This window comes from Desmodus rotundus, chromosome 1, assembly GCF_022682495.2.
Source record: "Desmodus rotundus isolate HL8 chromosome 1, HLdesRot8A.1, whole genome shotgun sequence".
NCBI lineage: Eukaryota > Metazoa > Chordata > Mammalia > Chiroptera > Phyllostomidae > Desmodus > Desmodus rotundus.
Genome location: NC_071387.1, coordinates 112871699 through 112890873, shown reverse-complemented (window position 1 = coordinate 112890873; position 19175 = coordinate 112871699). Strand labels below are relative to the sequence as shown.

The window sequence follows — 19175 nt, the reverse complement described above, 5'->3', positions numbered from 1 at the left end:
TTTCTGGTGGGCAAGATGGACAAATACTAGGGTGAGATGATTTCAAAGTACAGTTCACGTTGTGCGGATGGATTGGTGGTCACTCTCCTTTCTCCCTCCATTTAATGTAGTTTTTCACAATGTGAAGAAATGGTCAAGGTATTAGGACTCCAGGGCACACTATACAGGTGGTGGCCGGGTAGGTGGATATCCACTCCCTTTCTTTTTTTATTATTTTTATTTCTCACCATACATGGTGGGCACGGTGGGCGCACGTGAACCCTGAGAGCGCGCACGCACACCCCAAGTCCTTGATTGGATGCCTGCTTACCCCTGATCGCCGGGCCCTCGAGGGTCAGGTGGTTTCCGAGGCAAGCCCGGACCGTGAGCGTGTAGGGTGGTAGCGGACATCCCCTCTCCCATGAGCCCATGCGGCAGGTCTTGGACTTTGGCGCGTTCTGCTGGAGTGCGGGCGAGCCCTGGGCACTGGAGGGCTGTCCGCTCGTCACGCCCACCGGCCCCGCCCCCCTCTCCCGACCCCGCCCCCTCTCTCGGCCCCGCCCCTGTGCCCTAGCCGAGCGGGCGCCGGCTTCGCTTCCCGCTCCCAGCATGCCGTGCGGCAGCGGCGGCGCGGCGGGCGGAGTCGGGAGGCGGGGAAGCTGTAGCTGTATGAGCGTAAGGAGGTGCTGCCACCGCTTCCTCCTCGCTGTCCTCCTTCTGGGCCCCGGCGTCGCGGGCCGCGCACGGGCCTGGGAGAGACGTCGACTCCCTTTCCTCCGCCTCCCCTTCGCCGCGCCGCTCCCGCCTCCTTGTCCTGCGCTGCGGGCTCAGGCGGAACCCGGAACGGCCGTCTGCCTCCCCCGCCCTCCGCCGCCTCCTCCTCCTTCTCGGTTTCCTCTTCATCCCCGGGCCGGAGCGGGGTCTCGGCGGCGATCGGTTCGGGCGGCGACTCGCGCTTCTTCGGGCGGCGGCGCTTGGCCATGTCGTGTCGGGGAAGGTAATGAGCCGCAGAGCCCCGGGGTCTCGGCTGAACAGCGGCGGCGGCGGCACCAAGTACCCGCGGAGCTGGAATGACTGGCAACCCAGGTGGGTGAGCTGGAGCCCAGCCCGCTGCCCCGAACCCCTCGGCCCCGCCTCAGGCGGGCCGAGGCCTAAGGCCGCTGGGCTGGGAGGCGCGGCCTAGGCCCTTTACCACCCCCCCCCCTCCGGGAACCGGGCGCGGCTTTCTGGGTCTCCTCCCGCCCCGGCTCGTGGAAGAAGGCCACTGGGAGGCTAGGCCTAAATGTCTCCTCTACACCCGGGGTTGGAGCCGAGACCCTGAGCGCCCGGCGGAGGCACTGGCCTAGGAGTTTGTTCTAGGGTGGTGAAGAAAAGGGCCTGGTGATGGGGACACTTTCTAGTTATCATCCCCCTTGTTTGGGATAAGAGTTGGGGGACCCTGATAGTCCAGGACTCTCTGTGTTACCTTTTCACTTCCTTGGTCTCTCGCCCTCTCAGCTCCCATGTGAAAGACTTTAACTGATCTCTTCTCTGACCCCTTCCCCACGTGTTAATACTTAAAAAACCAAACAAAACACCCAACTCTTAAGGTTTTCCTTTGATTTTAGGCAGGATAGTTGTGGGGCACGAGATGAGAGTGGGAGTGCGTTAATGGGACCGACCCACCGTGGTCCTGGGAAATGAAGTCTTCCCAAGTGCAGGGCCAGTTAACCTTGGTGGAGAGCAGTTCATACCTGGCCATTCACTTAAGAGTAGTACAGATTTTCCTCTAGTATGGAGGATTTGCTCTCAGATCGGTTTGGGGCCTAGTTGGTATGGATATAATAAGTAGGAGCATCAACTTAAAAAAATGTGATGGTGTCTTTCTGATTAATCATGGGGCAGTTGTGCTTAATTCAGTAGTGATTTATTTTTACCTCTCTTATTAAGTGCTTGTAATATTCAGAGACTATTTAAAATTTAGCCTGGTACCTAGAACTCCCTAAATATATATATTTTAGGATTAGTTGATTCATGGAGCATGCATACTTTGAAGCGTACTTGCATTATGATTGTCCAGGAACTAACCAAATACATGTAAGACACACAGGTAGTTGAGATAACTTCTTTTTCCTGATGTTAATTCCAGCAGTGTTTGGAAAGAAATAATTTGGTAAACTGTTAGTGCTTAACATTTTAAGACTTGATTAAAAAAAATCAAAATAATCTCTTGGCTAATGAGTGGTGTGCATCGTGTTCGATTTAATATGCCTTGCCAAATCCAGTGTCTGTTGAGAACTGATGTGTATAACTAGATGACTTTAAAAATTAATGTCTAAATCTAGAATTAAGATGTTATCTAGTTTTTAAAAAATGGTTTGAAAACATATAGTCAGGTAGGGTTTGTGAGTGCTTTAAATAAAATCAGTTGACTAGCTCAACTATTTTTATCTGCAATTGACATTCTTCGTTTTGTACTTTTGTTGAAATGTGTAATTTTTTGCATCTAACTAATTAGATAATAAATGGATGTGAATTTGACATTTGAGAGCTCTTCTTTGACATTGGGTTTTTCATTATTTTTAGGTATTGTGGTCAGCCTATATAAAATAATTTAATATCCCTTTAGAGTATTCTATAAAGTGCCCTTCTCAAACATCCTAGAGCTTTTGGAAAAGAATAAATTATAGCTTATAATTCTAATGAAGTAGCTGGGGTCACCTGCTGGGGTCACCTGACTTTTATTTGACAGATATGAAGCAAAATGGTTTATGTAGTTGTGGATATGTACATGTGTTGTTAATATTATCCATGTTTCTTTTTTAAAAATAATTTTCATTTATTGATTTCAGAGAGAGAGGAAAGGAGAATCATTGATTTGTTGTTCCACTTTATGCATTCATTGGTTGACTCTTGTGTGTGTGCTGACTGGGAATCGAACCTGCATCCACAGTGTATCAGGATATACTCTAACGAACTGAGCTACTGTGCTGGGGCTTCCTGTTAATTCTTATGTTTTTCTTTTTTTGTTGTTTGTTTTAGGATTTTACTTACTTTTAAAGATTTCGGAAGGGAGGGAGCAAAAGGGAGAGAAATATCAATGTTGTGTGAGAGAAACATCAGTCGGTTGTTTGACCTACACTCCCAGTTGGGGCGAAACCCAGGCATGTGCCCTGACTGGGAATTGAACCATTGCCCTTTTGGTATGCAGGACAGCGCCCAGCCTACTGAGTGACACCAGTCAGGGCCCCATAGTTTCTTTTTAAAAGTGCTTTATTTCTTGGCTGTTTGTGGGGTGGGGTGAGCCAGAGTTGGGGAGGATGTAGTTTTCTTTGAAGCTATGCTCTGTCTCAGAACTTAAGCCTAGGTAGACAGGTACTGTGAGATATACTTGGTTACATGGAGTAGCACTTGGTTAGGATGTTGAAATACTTGATTTTTTTTTTTTTTTTTTTTTTTTTTTGTAGGAGAGGGAACAGAGAAGTATGGACAATACCCCATAACTTTATTTGAATGATCACCTCAGTTGTTTTGTTAAATAGCCCATAAAAAAACCTCAGATGTTAGCCAGGTCATAAACTTTCTAGGTTAGATTTGAGGTTGTTCTGTCCCCACTTCACTTCAGGAGAGGTGACAGTCTCCAGTTAACTGACAGAGCGGAGCTTGATCTTCCCCCTTGTTTAAATGTGTTTTATTTTTTTAAACATCTTCAAATGCAGGCGGATTCCTGTGGTTCACTTGAACCATTTTGGTTTTTAAAATTTTTTTTGCCTTTCTGTGCCATTCCTCCTTTGGTTTCTTTGGTTCTATTTCCTAAATATAGGCGTTTGAGAAAAGTAAAATTTAAAGTGATATTTGTTGGTTTCTTTTAGTCAGTGTGGAAACCTACTGTTGAGTCAATCATGGCCACACATGATACTTCACACATATTGACAGGAAGTGTTCCAGGTGGCTGAATTAGACTAGTGTCTTATGGGAGCAGAGGAAGCCCACCTTCCCTAGAAGCATACCTGAGCAGAAAGCATGATCTAGTACTGGATTGTAGTCTTCCTTTCTATCACTGTACTCTTCAAAATTTAAGAGTGATTAGGCAATTTTTTTTTAAAAAGTCATTGCCATTAGCCAAAGCCTTTCCTTTTTTTCACTTATTTTGGGAAGTAATCAGTTGTAGCAATCAAGATAGAGATCAGAATGATTTGTTTTAAAATTAAATGTGTAATTAGTTATTGTGCACTTCAGTATTCCAAATGACATGATGAATTTGACATTGAAATCAAATAAACATGAGTTCAACAAGAGGAAGCATTTAGGTCAACAGAAAATAAATAGACTTTACTTATACACTTTAGGAGTCTTAGGGCTTTATTCGTTTAACACATATATACTGGGTGTCTTACAGTGCCCAGTATAGGATCTTTCTACAGTTCTGAAAGGATGAAAATGTATGTTAAAACCAGCTTCCATTTTTTTGGTAAAATCTACATATACTAAAGTTCTCAAAAGTACAGATACCTTTATTCTCTATTGTCATAGACCAAAGGGCAAGGCAGAGCGCTGTGAGATAGTGTAGGAAAGCTGGAAACTAATGTCTGACATTGTGAGAAGCTGGGGTTTTGAAGTCAGAGTTGTCTGTTGAGCCTTTTATGAGTCTATACTGTGTAATGTCCATAGGTACATAATATGGTAAACTGCATAAGGGGAAGAATTCAGTGGAATTACATATTTTATAACTATAAGTAGAGCTTTAAATAGAATTTAATGATTGCCAATTCTGTACCACAGATTTCCAAGCACACTAAGGTTTTTCAGATAGAATGTGTATGGGTGTTTAATTTGAGGGAGAAAGTTTATTTTTTCCATTATAAAATAGATGTGTTGTTTATGAAACAATTGGCAATTGTATCTTTAAATTGAGCCCTTTTCCCCCTTCTGTTTTGGTTCCTTTTTAGATTGGAAATACAACTGAAGGTTGTTTTTTTTTTGTTTTGTTCTGTTTTTTTGGTTAATAGGAGATTATGAAATATTCTAATTCATTGAAAATATTCCAGTTCAGGAAATACTGATGCTTTAGGGATTTTATGACTAATAGAGGAGGTTATAGTTAGTTAGGCAGATAAGAAAGGACTTTGTAAAAGGTAAAGCATTATATGGATATTAATTGTGATGTAATTCTCGGTGTAGTGATTTTTATATGTGATTAACAGAGTTTAAAACCTGGAAAGTCAGCCCCTGCTGGTGTGGCTCAGTGGATTGAGTGCTGACATGGTAACCAAAGGGTCGATGGTTTGATTTCCAGTGAGGGCACATGCCTGCATTTCCGGCCAGGTCCCCAATAGGGGGTGTGCGAGAGGCAAGCGCACATTGATGTTTCTCTCCCTCTCTTTCTCCCTCCCTTCCCCTCTCTCTAAAAATAAATAAATAAAATCTTTTTTTAAAAAAACCTTGGAAAGTCAGGAGGGAAAGCTGTGGTTGAGTTGGGGGAATCAGTGAGCCATGAAATTGAGCTCTCCTAATTTGACAGTAAATGGTGTGTGTTTGGGGAGTGGTGCATCTTTAAAAACAAAAAACAAACAAAAAAACCCCAGAAGAAAGTAGGGGGGTGGCAAAATGTAAGTTGTCCATATTTCTAGTTTGTTCAGAAGGAAGGGGTACTTCTGAGGAGTGACACAAATAAGAGAGAAAGCTCCAGAGTTGGACTGGAGCTGGACGGTAGGCCTTGAATCATAGTTTAAGTGTATGTATTTGCAGTGGCTTTAGGGAACAATTGATGTTTTACCAGCAGGAAAGTGGCATAATTTAGGAAGATTAAAATTAGTTGGGTGTGTGTGTGTGTGTGTGTGTGTGTGTGTGTGTGTGTGTGTGAGTGTGTGAGAGGGGGCGGGTAGGGGGAAGATACATACCACAGTAGGAGGCAATTGGCAAATAGTCTAAACAAGAGAGTGCTAAGACCTGAATATTCTATTCATAATTCATGATTTTAACTCAGACAAAAGTATTCAGCCCAGTATTGGGAATTTTCATAAGCAAAAGTTGGTCATTTGTTATCTGGTTTTGATTTTGAGGATGATCACTAAAGTACTTTTTTTCTGCTCACACTTCAGGTTAGGACACTTGACATTACATGGAATAGTCTTACACATACAATGGAGTGGGGTCCGTGGTATCTTTTGGGAACGTTGAATTCTCACAACTTTTTAACTTAAGATTTCTTTCCTTTACTGCCTGGTATATAGTAGCACTTGCTTGCTTACTTTTCTTTCCCTATTCTAACCACCTAAAATAAATCGGTAGGGCTCGTTTTAGAGGACTTCGATTTGTGGATTCACACAAGCTGTTATTTGTTTGGTTTCTCCTCATATTGCTGTTATTTTGGTTACTTGTTTTTGGCTGTTTTAAAGTTTTCTCTGAACCCATTTTATTTTGAGGACTACAAAATAAAACACCCCCCGCCCCTTGTATAGAGTGCTAACATTAAAATGTAGAGTGTTAACTGTTAAATTCATATAGCTTTTTGATGTAGAGACATTTGTGTTTTTAAAATAGATGTACTCCATCTTGTATTAGTTGAGTGTAATTTTCTTCTTAGGTGGATTCTTTTTTGAATTCCATTGTGTTACTTTTTTGAGATAAAATTTACATATGTTTAGTTCTTAAATTCAGTGTAACCATGACCCTAATTAAGGTGCAGATACACAATGACTTTTTAGTTTGGTTGCACTCCCATCCCCGTCACAGCGCCCAAAAAACCATCGCTGGAGTGTACAGGTAGATTTTGCCTTAATTTTTTTTTTTGTAGAAAGAAAATCTTTGAATACTATCTATAATTTATTACCAACTTAATGGTTTCTGAGGATTGACAGCCTCATCGTCTTCAACATATTTCTTTTATTCCTCTTTTGCTATAAACGTACTTAATTGGGATATTTGAAGATCCCTGTGAAATCAATTTCAAATAATGGATCTGCTGTTAACCTTTGCAGACATTTATGTCCTGGAACACAGAAGAGCTCCTCTGCTTGGCTAAGTTTATTTCTATGAGCTACAGGTTCGTGTATTAATATCTTTCTCCACCCTCTCCATGCCTACTTTTGCTTAGCTCTTGTTTTTCATATACTCAGCAATATAACCCTTGTGCTTTCCTTAAGACTCCTACCATGCTACCTCTGCCCTTGGTTATCCCTCTGCTTTCTGAATCCTGCAACAGATCTACAGTAAAGCTGACTGTGCTTATCACTTTAATCATTGATCTCTTGTTCCCCAATTGGTTTTAAGTCCTTAAGGGCTGAGCCAGAGCCATATTCTCCCCTGCTTCTTTGTCTTTCTTGCCCCAACGTACTAACTACTCAAGCTCTTTTCTGCCTTAGGGAGTTTCCATGTCCCTTCTTGCTGCCTGCTACTGCACAGCTTGCTGGTCTTGGAGTATTTGACCTGGGGTACTCATGCTGTCTCAGCCTAAATGTTACTCCTTAGGGAGAAGAAGTAGCGTTCTCTTAACACTTCACTGTAGGTTTTTAAAAAACATTTTTATTGATTTTAGAGAGAGTAAAGGAGGGAGGGGAAGAGGGAGACAGACATCGATTTGTTCCACTTATTTATGCATTCAGTGGTTGCTTCTTGTATGTGCCCTGACCGAAGACAGAACCTGCAACCTTGGCGTATCTGGACAGTGCTCTAACCAACTGAGCTACCTGGCCAGGAGTGGGTTTTCTTCATAGCACTTAGCACCACCTGAAATTTTCATTTATCTTCCCCGGGAAAACATAACCTTCATATGTACATGCACTCCCTACTATAGTGCATCAAATAATGTACACTCTATTGTATGCATTTCTATTTTCCTTAAGTAGATACATGAAAATGGAGTTCTGCAATTTTGTTTCTGCATTTAGAGTTAACTTCAAAGTTTACAACACTTTTACTGTAGGAGGCATTTTGAGAGGAACTATTCATTGTACAGCAGCCTGGTTAGCCTGAGACAGCAACTTAAATAAGCTGATTGAACGGGTTCAGGGGGACAGTGTTCTAGTAGACTTAGGTGGCCAGATCTTTTATAGAAGAGAGAATATAGTCATTGAAGAGTCAGAAGTTTTATCTATTTTGGAAAAGTACCTTGCTCGCATATTTAAAATTCTTTTACACATTATCTTATCCTGTATCTATTGCATCTACTTGTACATTCTTTAAATAATCTAATCACTTCAAAGTTAAGCACAGGGTTGAGCTGGCTGGCATTCCATCAGAGTGACAGGAGGAAACAGACTTCTTGCCAGTTGTATGCCTGCTGATTAGGGAATAATGGAAACCCAGAATTTCCAGATTTAACAGATTTCTAAACAGTGAATTACTTATTATATCAATCTTTATATCCTTCCAAAAAAGGAAATGGTATTCCTGTTACAAATGATTGCTTTGGAGATTAATGTTGTTACTTACATTGTTATTCATAGTATGTCTAGGACCTCATGTTTATTACTTAAAGACCATTTACAGACTTTCTGTATTAATTATTTAAAAAAACTTTTTTTCAGAGGGGTTTCTGATATCAGAATTGTAGTTTTGTTTTTTTGGTATGGAACTTCCTAAGTGATGCTATTTCTTTAATTATAAATAAGAGACACTACTTTTTTTTCCTTTATCTTACTTTTTATCCTAATAAAGAACCTCAGCAGCATTCTTACAGGCTGTGTAGGTCAACAAGAAAGTTATTAATGGCTCTGCAGTGGCCTGAGGTAATTGTATACTCATATATACCGAGGTCTGTCCAGAAAGTATCCAGCCATGCACGATCAAAGAGAGAGACATTTATTAAAGAAGGTACAAGAAACATTGTACATAGGACAATGATGCCTCAGTCCCCTTCAAAGTGTAGGCACCTTTGGACCTCAGAGTTCTCTCAGCATCTCTTCCACTGTTCAAAATGCTCTGCAAAATCCTTTGTGGGAATCACCATCAGCTGCCCCATTGTATTTTCCTGCATGTCATTGATGGTCTGAAATCTCTTCCATTTGAAGGTGATTTTAGTTTTGGGAAAAGCCAGAAGTTTCAGGGCACCATATCTGGGCTGTAGGGAGGCTGAGTCAGAAAACTGCATGAGATGTGATGCATAAGAGGGCACTTTGTCGTGATGAAGCTGCCAATCACCAGTTGCTCATACCTGCTGCCGTTTTCGTTGTATTGCCTCTCTTAACCGACGAGGAACATTGAGGTAGTACTCCTTTTTAGTTGGTTGGCCTGGAGCAGTGTACTTGTGATGGACAACAACTTCCCAGTCAAAAAACACAGTTAACATGGTTTTGGTCTCTATGTGACTTTGCTGCAACTTCTTTGGGGTGTGGAGAACCAGAAGACTTCCATTGGGACGGCTGGGCCTTTGTTTCTGGATCATGGCTGTAGACCCACAATTCATCTCTGGTTATGACCTTCTTGAGGAAATCTGGTTCATTGGTAGTGGTTTGAATCGAGTCATTAGCAACTACAGCATGATGTTCCTTCTGCTCTGGTAGCAGAAGCTGTGGAATGAATTTTGCCACTACACATTTCAGGCTAAGAGCCTGCGTCAAAATCTTGGACTCAGTACTTTTTGGAATCCCCAGATCAGCTTCTAGTTCTCACACTGTCAGTTGCTGATCTTTGTTGATTGCTGCGCATACACATTCAACATTCTGGGGTGTTCTCCTTGTCGTAGGACTTCCAGAAAGTGAATCACTTTCAACATACTCTCTACCATCTTTGAAGTGTTTGTGCCACACTTTTATTTGGGCTTCACTCATTGCATTGTCCCTAAAAGCCTTCTGATTCATCCAAATAGTTTCCACAAAGGAATGTTTAGGCTTAACACAATTTTTTTTTTCTTTTTTCCTGTTTTTTTAAAAAAGTGTGTTTTATTAATTATACTATCACCATTGTCCCCATTTTTTCTCCCCTTTATACCCCTTTGCCCAGTACCCCCATTTCCTGTAGCCTTCTTCTTTAGTTCATATCCATGGGTCGTACATATAAGTTCTTGAACTTCTCATTTCCTATCCTCTTCTTAACCTCCACGTGTCTGTTTTGTACCTACCCATTATGGCTTCTTATTCCCTGTACCTTTCCCTCATTCTCCTCCCTCCCTCTCCCCACTGATAACCCTCTATGTGATTGCCATTTCTGTGATTCTGTTCCTGTTCCACTTGTTTGTTTAGTTTTTGCTTTTATTTTTTGGGTTTGGTTGTTGATAGTTGTTTGTTGTCATTTTACTGTTTATTGTTTTGACCTTCCTTTTCTTAGATATGTCCCTTTAACATTTCATATAATAAGGGCTTGGTGATGATGAACTCCTTTAACTTGACCTTATCTGAGAAGCACTTTATCTGCCCTTCCATTCTAAATGATAGCTTTGCTGGACAGAGTAATCTTGGATGTAGGTCCTTGCCTTTCATGACTTGGAATACTTCTTTCCAGCCCCCTTTTGCCTGCAAGGTTTCTTTTGAGAAATCAGCTGATAGTCTTATGGGAACTCCTTTGTAGGAAACTGTCTCATTTTCTCTTGCTGCTGTTAAGATTCTCCCTTATCTTTAATCTTGGGTAATTTAAGTATCATGTGTCTTGGTATGTGTCTTCTTGGATCCAACTTCTTTGGGACTCTCTGAGCGTTCTGGACTTGCATGTCTAGTTTCTTTGCCAGATTGGGGAAGTTTTCCCTCATTATTTTTTCAAATAATGTTTCAATTTCTTACTTTTCCTCTTCTTCTGGCACCCCTGTGGTTCTGATATTGGAACATTTAAAGTTGTCCTGGAGGTTCCTAAGCCTCCTCTCATTTTTAAAAATTCTTGTTTCTTCGTTCTGTTCTTGTTGAATGTTTATTTCTTCCTTCTGCTCCAAACCGTTGACTTAAGTCCTGGTTTCCTTCCCTTCACTGTTGGTTCCCTGTATATTTTTCTTTATTTCCCTTTGCATAGCCTTGTTCTCTTCTACCCCTCCTCCTCCCCCCTCCTTCCTTCCTTCCTTCCTTCCTTCCTTCCTTCCTTCCTCCTCCTCCTTCTTTTTTGTCGATACTCAATCATTTCTGTAAGCATCCTGATTAGCAGTGCTTTGAACTCTGCATCTGATAGGTTGTCTATCTCCTCATTGCTCATTCCTTTCTCTGGAGTTTTGATCTGTTCTTTCATTTGAGTCATATCTCTTTGTCTTCACACACCTGTTGCATTGTAAGGGGCAGATTCTTAGGTATTTGCCAGGGCAGGCAACCCACTTCCCTGCGTTGTGGCACTGTGTGTGGGGTAGGTGTCAGAGGGGAGAGGGGGAACACTGGCACTTGCTTGGCTCTTGCCCTGCTTTCAGTCACTTCACGTACTTCCCACAAGTGAATTGTGCCGTTTTTGGTGCTGCCCTTGTTCAGATTCCCAGGTGGATGGGCTTGTATATGTTCTAGGACCCCGTGGGCCCCTCCAACAGACTTTCCTGTGAGACTGGCAGTTTTTCCTGTGACCGCATCCCCCATAGATTGTTACAGCTAGAGGTTTTGATACTTTATTTTCCCTGCACTGGAACCCTGGGTTGGGTGGCCTGTCTTGCTCCTCAGTTGTTCCTTCCAGTTTATCCAGATGTGAATGTGGACTTACTGGTCTGCCAGCCACTGCCTTGCCCTATGTCTTCTCCACCCTGGCTGCCAGTCTCTGCTCCTCTAATCAGTCTGGATGAATGTTTCTTTAACTCCTTGGTTGTTGGACTTATATACAGTTCTGTTTCCCGGCAGTTCTGGTTGTGTTTGTTTTTAAATTGTTTGTTATCCTTCTTTTGGTTGTGCAAGGAAGCGAAGCGTACCCATCTACGACTCCACTTGGCTGAACTTAACGCTGAAGTTGATGCAGATTCATTGCTCCATTTGCTCAGTCATTTTGAATGCGATGGCCACAAAGTACACATGCTCTCTCAGTGGCATCTACTGCGCCTACTGACTAGTACAGTGAAGTCATCACTGTTCTCTCATGTGCATTCCAGTCCACTCTCTGGCTGCCAGGTTACATTGATGTCGTGCAAACCGTTCTCATTACATTAATGGTGGGCTTTTTCTGGACAGACGTCGTATGTCCACAGATTTAAAAAAAAGTTAAATCAAATATTTATAAGATCTTTGTTTTTGGTTGGCATCCGGTGTACAATGGGGGACCCAAGGAAAACCAGAATTACTTTCTGGAGAGTGGGCCTCTTGTATACAGGCCTCCTCTGATGAGTGTTCTGGAACCTGGCTGTATTAGTGTGCCAGCTGGCGTTGTTATAAGAGGCTGCATTTGGCTTCAGGGAATTTTGTTTTTTAAGATTCCTTCAGTGCCTTTGTCCAGTTCATGATGGGTGATTTATGAGTGCATCTGCCCACACAGTGGTATGTGTTCAGTTTTTGACCAAAAAACGGCATGACCCCCATGCCTCACCCTCCCTATTCACCTGATCTTGTCCCGAACAACTTTGTTTCCCTGATGAAAAAAGTCCTGAAAGGGAAACATTTTGTTGATGTGGAAGAGGTGGAAAACCAAAAAGAAAAAAAGGTAGAAGCACTAAAAGGCATCAAAACAGACAAGTTCAAAAACTGTTTTGAGCAGTGGAAGAGTCTCAATAGGTGCATTGCATCAAATGGAGCATATTTTGAAGGTGACTGAAGTTTGAACATTAAGAATAAATGCACAATTTTTTCTAAATAAATTCAGGGGTTTTTTGGGTCCCCCCTCATATTAATACCTTTTCTGTTGATTAGGGAAAAGGCTCCACTAATAAATATGCCTTGGGCTTTAAGTGACATAGATTAGGGTTTTTTCTCCATATTTGACAGCACTGGCAACATTTCATTTTTTTTTACTGAAGTTCTTTGAATATAAATGTTTTCCTTTTTATTTAAATTCATTAAAAGTTGTCTTTATTCTCTTTAGCATTTTAATCTGATGATTTTAAAAGAGGCGTGTTGTGTGTTTGAAATTTTAACTTTCATCTTGAAATACTTAGTTCTTTGAAACAATCCATTACTCCTGCTGTTCAGTTTCTTGAGGGTTTCCTTGGTTTATATTCCTGATATGAACCCTTTCTTGTCTGAAAGGTAACACTTCATTTCCAGATTCTTTGTTTTGATTCTAACCCTGGAAATCCAGATTCATTGCCCTAATGACAGATTCTGTGTTGATGTGGGGGCTAAAATTTAAAAAAAACGTTCTCCCACGGTATACATTCTTCTAGCTGGGCTAATAATCACTGTAACAGAAACAGATTAACAGGAGAAAAATCAACTTTTAATATGTGCACATGGGGAATTCACTTAAGCATGAAATTCTAAAGACAGGCAAAATTGGGTGTATATGTCTTTTTGGACAGAGGAGAAAGACAGGGTAGTAGTGATGGGATTTTAAAGGAACTAGGCAATTTACAGGTAGTTGAGGAAGACTGAAAATGCTTCAGGTAAATTCTTGTTTCAGTGGGACACAAGGGGTGATCTAGCTAACCAGGCCCTTGCTTGAAACCTTCCTGTCTACCATACTTGATTTAAATTAAGCCAAGGTGAATAAGCTGAGATTTCTTTCCTGTAGCAGGTCTTTCATCTGACTCTTTTGGTCAGGAAAGTGGGAAAGTCTTTTGTTTCTTAATAACCACCTTAAATCAGCATCCCAAAGGGCAGGACTTTGGTCCCCTTCACTGACCTCTGAGGTTTGCTAGAATTTAGACAGAAAATCCTATTAATTTAAGGAAAGACGTCAAACTTTCTGTTGCCTTCATAGAATTGGACTGTTTCCTGATTAGATTAAAAAGATCCAAAGATGACCCTATCACATAGTATGGCACAGTTGAATTAACATATATTTAATTAGAAAGAAAACACATCCTGGATTTTCTTTCCTAAAACTCTGATTGTTTTTCTTCCCTGACTTACATTCTTTGGATAAACCTGAAGAAAAATAAAAATGTAGTCGGCCCAGCAGCAGGACTGAAAAACTTGAGATTTGGTGTTTATTTGTTAGTTGGGTTTAAAGGAATCTAAAGACAGTTTGTATTGTTTTTGAATGACTTGAGTTAGTATTTTGTTAAAAGTGATTAATTCTGTCATTATTTGAAATACTGATAGCATTTTATTAAGTGGAATCTTGTCCCTTTTTGGAAAATATTTTGAAATTAAAAATTAATTTAGGTTGTGTGTGAGGAATTACCAATTAACTGACTACAAAACGAAGTTTTGTAAAAAAGAGAGAGAGAGAGAGAAAAACCTTTTATTTAAAATCGCCTTTCTTGTGTAGTTACTATAATGCTAATGTTGCCAGTGTTTTTATTGTAATCTTACTGAGGATGTGAAAATTACACCAATAGCGCTCTTCTCCCCTCAGTCCATTGAAAAGTTGTCTTGCTGTCATGGTAGAATTGCATTGGAGAAGATAGAAATAGAACCCCACGGTGTTTGAGAATCTTCTCTAAGGAGTATTTATTTTTAATAATGTGTGCATTTTTAGTATTTATCCTTCACAAATATTTATCTTAGGAAAGGCTGGTGTCATCAAAATAGCAGTGGACTAAGAATGGGAAGACAAAGGTCTTTTGTATTGGCATTACCAGCTGTCCCCCTGAGGAGGTCATTCTCGCCTTCCTAAGATGTGGGGTTAGAGTTTGTTAAAGATAAAGTTGGGAAAGTTACTGTCAAAGCTGTTAAAGTGACACACAAGCGCTAATGTTGCCATGTCTGACCACGTGTGGAGTTTTATCTCTCTTCCTCAAAAAGTTTTAGAATTTACTACAAATGTACATGCTCACACTTGAGTTCAAATTTCATTGGTCTTTTCTATACTGAGTGAGTGTGTGTGTGTGTGTGTAATAACTTCTAAAAATTTTATAACAGCTATTTATATTGAATCTCTTAGAGTGTACGAGAGTGATGTGAATAGAAGCTCATAATTTTAAAATTTCTGTTAAGTATGGCATATGACATTTGTGTTATTGTTATATGCATACTTAAAAAAGATTCAGTGGAGATGCAGTTAATTGCCCTCTAGTATAGTAGTGGTTTTCTTTCTACATTTTCTACTCCATTAGACTATAAGCCTGTTTCAAGTTGGGCTTATGAGGAATTTGACTGTAGATCTGCATCATTTTTAATTTTTTCTTTATATTTTTTTCTTCACACTTTAAAAACTTGGTACCAGTTGAAATCCTGATCCAACAAAAATAATCTTTGTGACTACATATATTGGAGGGCAGGAACAAATAAAATTAAATAGAGAAAAAGGGCAGATTAAAAGGTAGCTTGTAGCTTTCTTAATTTTTGTTATGTCTTTGGAATTTAAGAACTAATCCTTATAAGATCATTACTTACATGCTTCTTTGCTTTCTCCCAGCCCCAGTCGGGGGGGGGGTGGGTGGGTGTGTGTGTGTGTGTGTGTGTGTGTGTGTGTGTGTGTGTGTGTTAAAGGCGGTAGGGAAATGGATCCATGGAATCATGGAAAAGATAATTCTCTGCCAGTCTCTAAGCAAAGATAGGAAGTAGTGAAATTTTATACCATTATACCAGTATCTATACAGTATTAAGCTATCATGAGATTTTGGTACTATTTTAAATTATGGCCTTATAAATTTACTCAATGAGTAAATGATGTTTCCTAAGGAACTTGATATCTAGTTCTCTTTTGTTGTAAAAGGGAATTATAAAAGGTTCTTATTTTTAAACCATTTAAATCAATCTTATTAAACCATTTCCTATACAATATAAAAAAAATAGGGTTTATATAGACCTTGTGGGTTTAAAAAGGCTTAAGTGATTTTGAACTGTTCCATAGCTTTCTGAAACTTAAGGCTACTTTAAATACCTCAGTATGTTATTTCTGGTTACTGATGAGCACAGCGGGAACATTGTTTCCTGGCTCTTGGTGCCTCTTGTATGTTTCAGTAACTACAAAAACTGTCTTCATTTAGTAAATTTTTCTACAGTTAGAATAGTGTGATTATTCTGAAAAGTATCTTTCTTTCCCAGCTATTTGATATAGGAGATCATATCTTTTGAGATTTTTCTGTGAGACCTTTTTATTTCTTTATGTTTTAGAGGTAGGAAGTGGCTGTTTCAAGATGGCCCCTAAAAGATATTCTAGTGCTTAGGTAGGAGCTTTCACCATACATATTCTGCCTCTGAATACGCATAGTGTGTTTCTCTACCAGTTTGTTGTTTTACGTTGTTTTAGAGCATATTCCCTATCTTAGGATACCTAAGGAGATAGGTCCTATAGGAATTACTGAGGATGTTGAAAGGAATCAGAGTCCATTTAAAAATCCACTAGCTGTCTTAGTATAAATGCATTAGGAAAGTTAGAAGTAGAACCCCAGGGTATTTCAGATTTCTTCCTAAGGTATATTTATTTTTTAAGAGGGTTGGAGTGGAGGTCATGTGTGTAATTTGAGAATTCCCTAAAGATATTTCTAGTAATGTCCTCATCTTTTTTGAGAATTACTGGTGTGGAGTATGAAATTCAGTTAAATGTCTTCTTTATATTTGTCATTTAACATGTGTTAGATGTTCAACGATGCATGATAGAATATTGATTGTTGTTTTGATGCCCCCAGACCTTGACTGTGCCCAAGGTTTGTCGGGTGTACTATATACCATTGTGGCAATGTAGTGCCTAAATTGCTGTTAGTTTTCTTTAGAAGTACCTATATCTGAATTGCATATTTGTTTCTTCATAATGTGTTTACGAGTGATTTTTGGAACCATATTTTTGACCAGTTTCACCTGTTAAAAAAAAGAAAAAAAGTGGTGGTAATGTTATATGTTACACAGTACATTTATTTTTAAAGGCGACCATAATACTTTTTATTTTTAAAGATAAGATTTAAAATATGTAATCGTTAGAGAATCTCACATGCATGTCAGCCCCTTGAGGATATGCTTGAGTCTATGAGCTAGAGGAACTTTATCAGATTAACTCTACAGTCATTATTTGCCTGTTTTTAGGACTTTATAAAAGTGGTTGTACTCATTTCTTATATTAATAAAATACTCCGCCTTTTTCTTGATTACAGAGTCCTGGTCTGATTTTAAGATTCTTTCTTTTAGGATTCCTGTAGTATGTAGCTCTTAGTGATTCTTGATCTCCTCTGTCCTTACGGTGCTATGCTTGGCTTTTAACTGAAGAGCCTGGGGTGGGACATGTTTCTTTGTAAACTTTGTCTTTTTGTTCTTCTGCTAGGGAGGTTCTGGAGTAAGAGATTTCCTTTCGATCTTGGCCATTTCCCAGGCTGAAATGGACGTTTCTAAAGTACTTCCAGGAGCTGCTAACAAAAGAGGAAGAAGCGATGCAAATTGGACCTGAAGCAGAGTTTCTTTTTAAGTTTGGAACCTAGTTTAGGTTAAAAATAAAGGCCAAGAGAAAGTCAAATTAACAAGGTGCCTTAAATTCAGGAGCCTTTAGGTGAATGATTCTTTAGTATAAACAAAATTGTTTTTGTTAAATACTGAATGTTGAATTCACATTTGTATTGGAAGTTAAAAGCATACAGGATTTTGTAACTACCAATATTCTTGATCCTAGTAAGATACGAATTTATGCCAGTTGAGGTACAGGCCCTTAAAATACTTAAATTAGCAGTGGATTTTATGTCTCTGACTCCGCCAGTGATTTTTCTGACTTTATCAGCTGTAGTACTTTGACTCTAATTTTTTTACATTGTCTCAGTGGTTAGTTAATAAGAACTAAGCCACAGTTTTGAAAGCTTATCAAAATGGGTAAGCAGTAAAATATTAAGAACGTATAGTGCATTTCTTTTTAAAAAAACTAAGTTCTAAAGGACTGTCAGGTATTTCTTGGGCATTAATAAAGAGTAAAATTTCTCTTTTGCTGTAGATTTAGAAATTATTATCAGTATAGGTAAGAGTTATCTTTTACTGGTATAAATGCACTGTTTGTTTCTTTCTGTATCTCCGCTAAGTTAATCTTTTTTCAAGTTGTAAATTCCAGCTCTTCTCATATCCGATTGATTAATTCAGACACTAACCGTCCTTGGTTTCATTGGAAAGCAGTGACTTTAAGCCGGTGCTATGTTACCTTTTTGCTTTTCCATTTAGAATGGCTAAATATGGTAGGTAATACAAGACAGGAAATACTGAATTATTAAAAGTAAATCAAGTCTTTTACACCTTTACTGTAAAGAAATATATTGTCTTTAAAGTGAGCTTTATTGAGGTATAATTTACATGCTGTATAGTTCGAGTTTTGACAAATGCATATAGTATTGTAACCCTGACCACCACAATCAAGCTTATAGCAGTGATTTTCAACTGGTGTGCTGCAAGAATTTTTAAAAGATGCAGTACCTGACTATTTAGTCAGGGGCACTGACCTCTTTTCCCTTAGATTGTCAAATAAAAAAATGACAACAACTAACACAACAATAGCTGTCCTTTGTGAATGAATCAAAATTATACCTATTTATTTTGGTTAGATTGGCAAAAAATACATTTTTGGTGTTGCAGATTTTTAGTAATTAGTTTATGTGTGCCATGAGATGCAAATGGTTGAAAATCGCTGAGCTGTACAATAGTTCCATCATCCTCCTCAATTTCCTTGTGCCTCTTTGCAGTCAACTTATACTCCTTGCCCTTGGTAAACACTAGTCTTTTACCCCCTGTAATTTTATCTTTTCAAGAATATCTTAAGTAGGAGTAGGGGTTGAAGGTAGAGGGATTGAGCAAAAAAAGAAGAAAGGAAAAAAAAATCATGAAGTTCTTTAAATTGTGGTAAAATGAATATAAAATTTACTATTTCAGAATTTAGTGTTATTAAGTACATTTACAGGTGTCATGCAACCATCATCACTATCTAGTTCCAGAACTTTTTATCATGCTAAATGGGAAGCCTGTACCCATTAAGCAGCCACTCTGCATTCTCCCCTTTTCCCAGCCTTTGGCAACCACAAGCCTACTTTCTCTATGGATTTGCCTATTGTGCATATTTCATATACATGGAATCATACAATATAGCCTTTTGTGTGTGGCCTCCCACTTAGCATAATCTTTTCAAGGTTTATCCATATTGTAGCAGGTATCGGCACTTCATTCCTTTTTATGGTTGAATAATACTGCACTGTATGGATATACCAGTTTTGTTCATCCATGCCATCCTTTGGTGGACATTCGGGTTTCTGCCTTCTGGCTATTGTGAATAGTGTTGTGGTGTCATCTGCATACAAGGTTTTGTTTGAATACCTGTTTTCAGGTCTTTTG

The 19175-nt window shown here is 39.4% G+C and overlaps 1 protein-coding gene across 2 annotated transcripts in view; it reads left to right on the top strand.

The window, feature by feature from the left end:
* The first annotated feature begins 567 nt into the window (after positions 1 to 567).
* Positions 568 to 19175, top strand: part of SMG1 (SMG1 nonsense mediated mRNA decay associated PI3K related kinase) — a 101655-nt gene continuing 83047 nt past the window's right edge. Inside the window, exon 1 of one of the 2 annotated variants that reach the window (XM_053929535.2) lies at positions 568 to 1065. In XM_053929535.2, the coding sequence (XP_053785510.1) occupies positions 980 to 1065 (86 nt within the window). In that variant the 5' untranslated portion in view covers positions 568 to 979. The remainder of the gene's footprint in view (positions 1066 to 19175) is intronic. The other variant, XM_024571644.4, reaches the window with a different exon arrangement.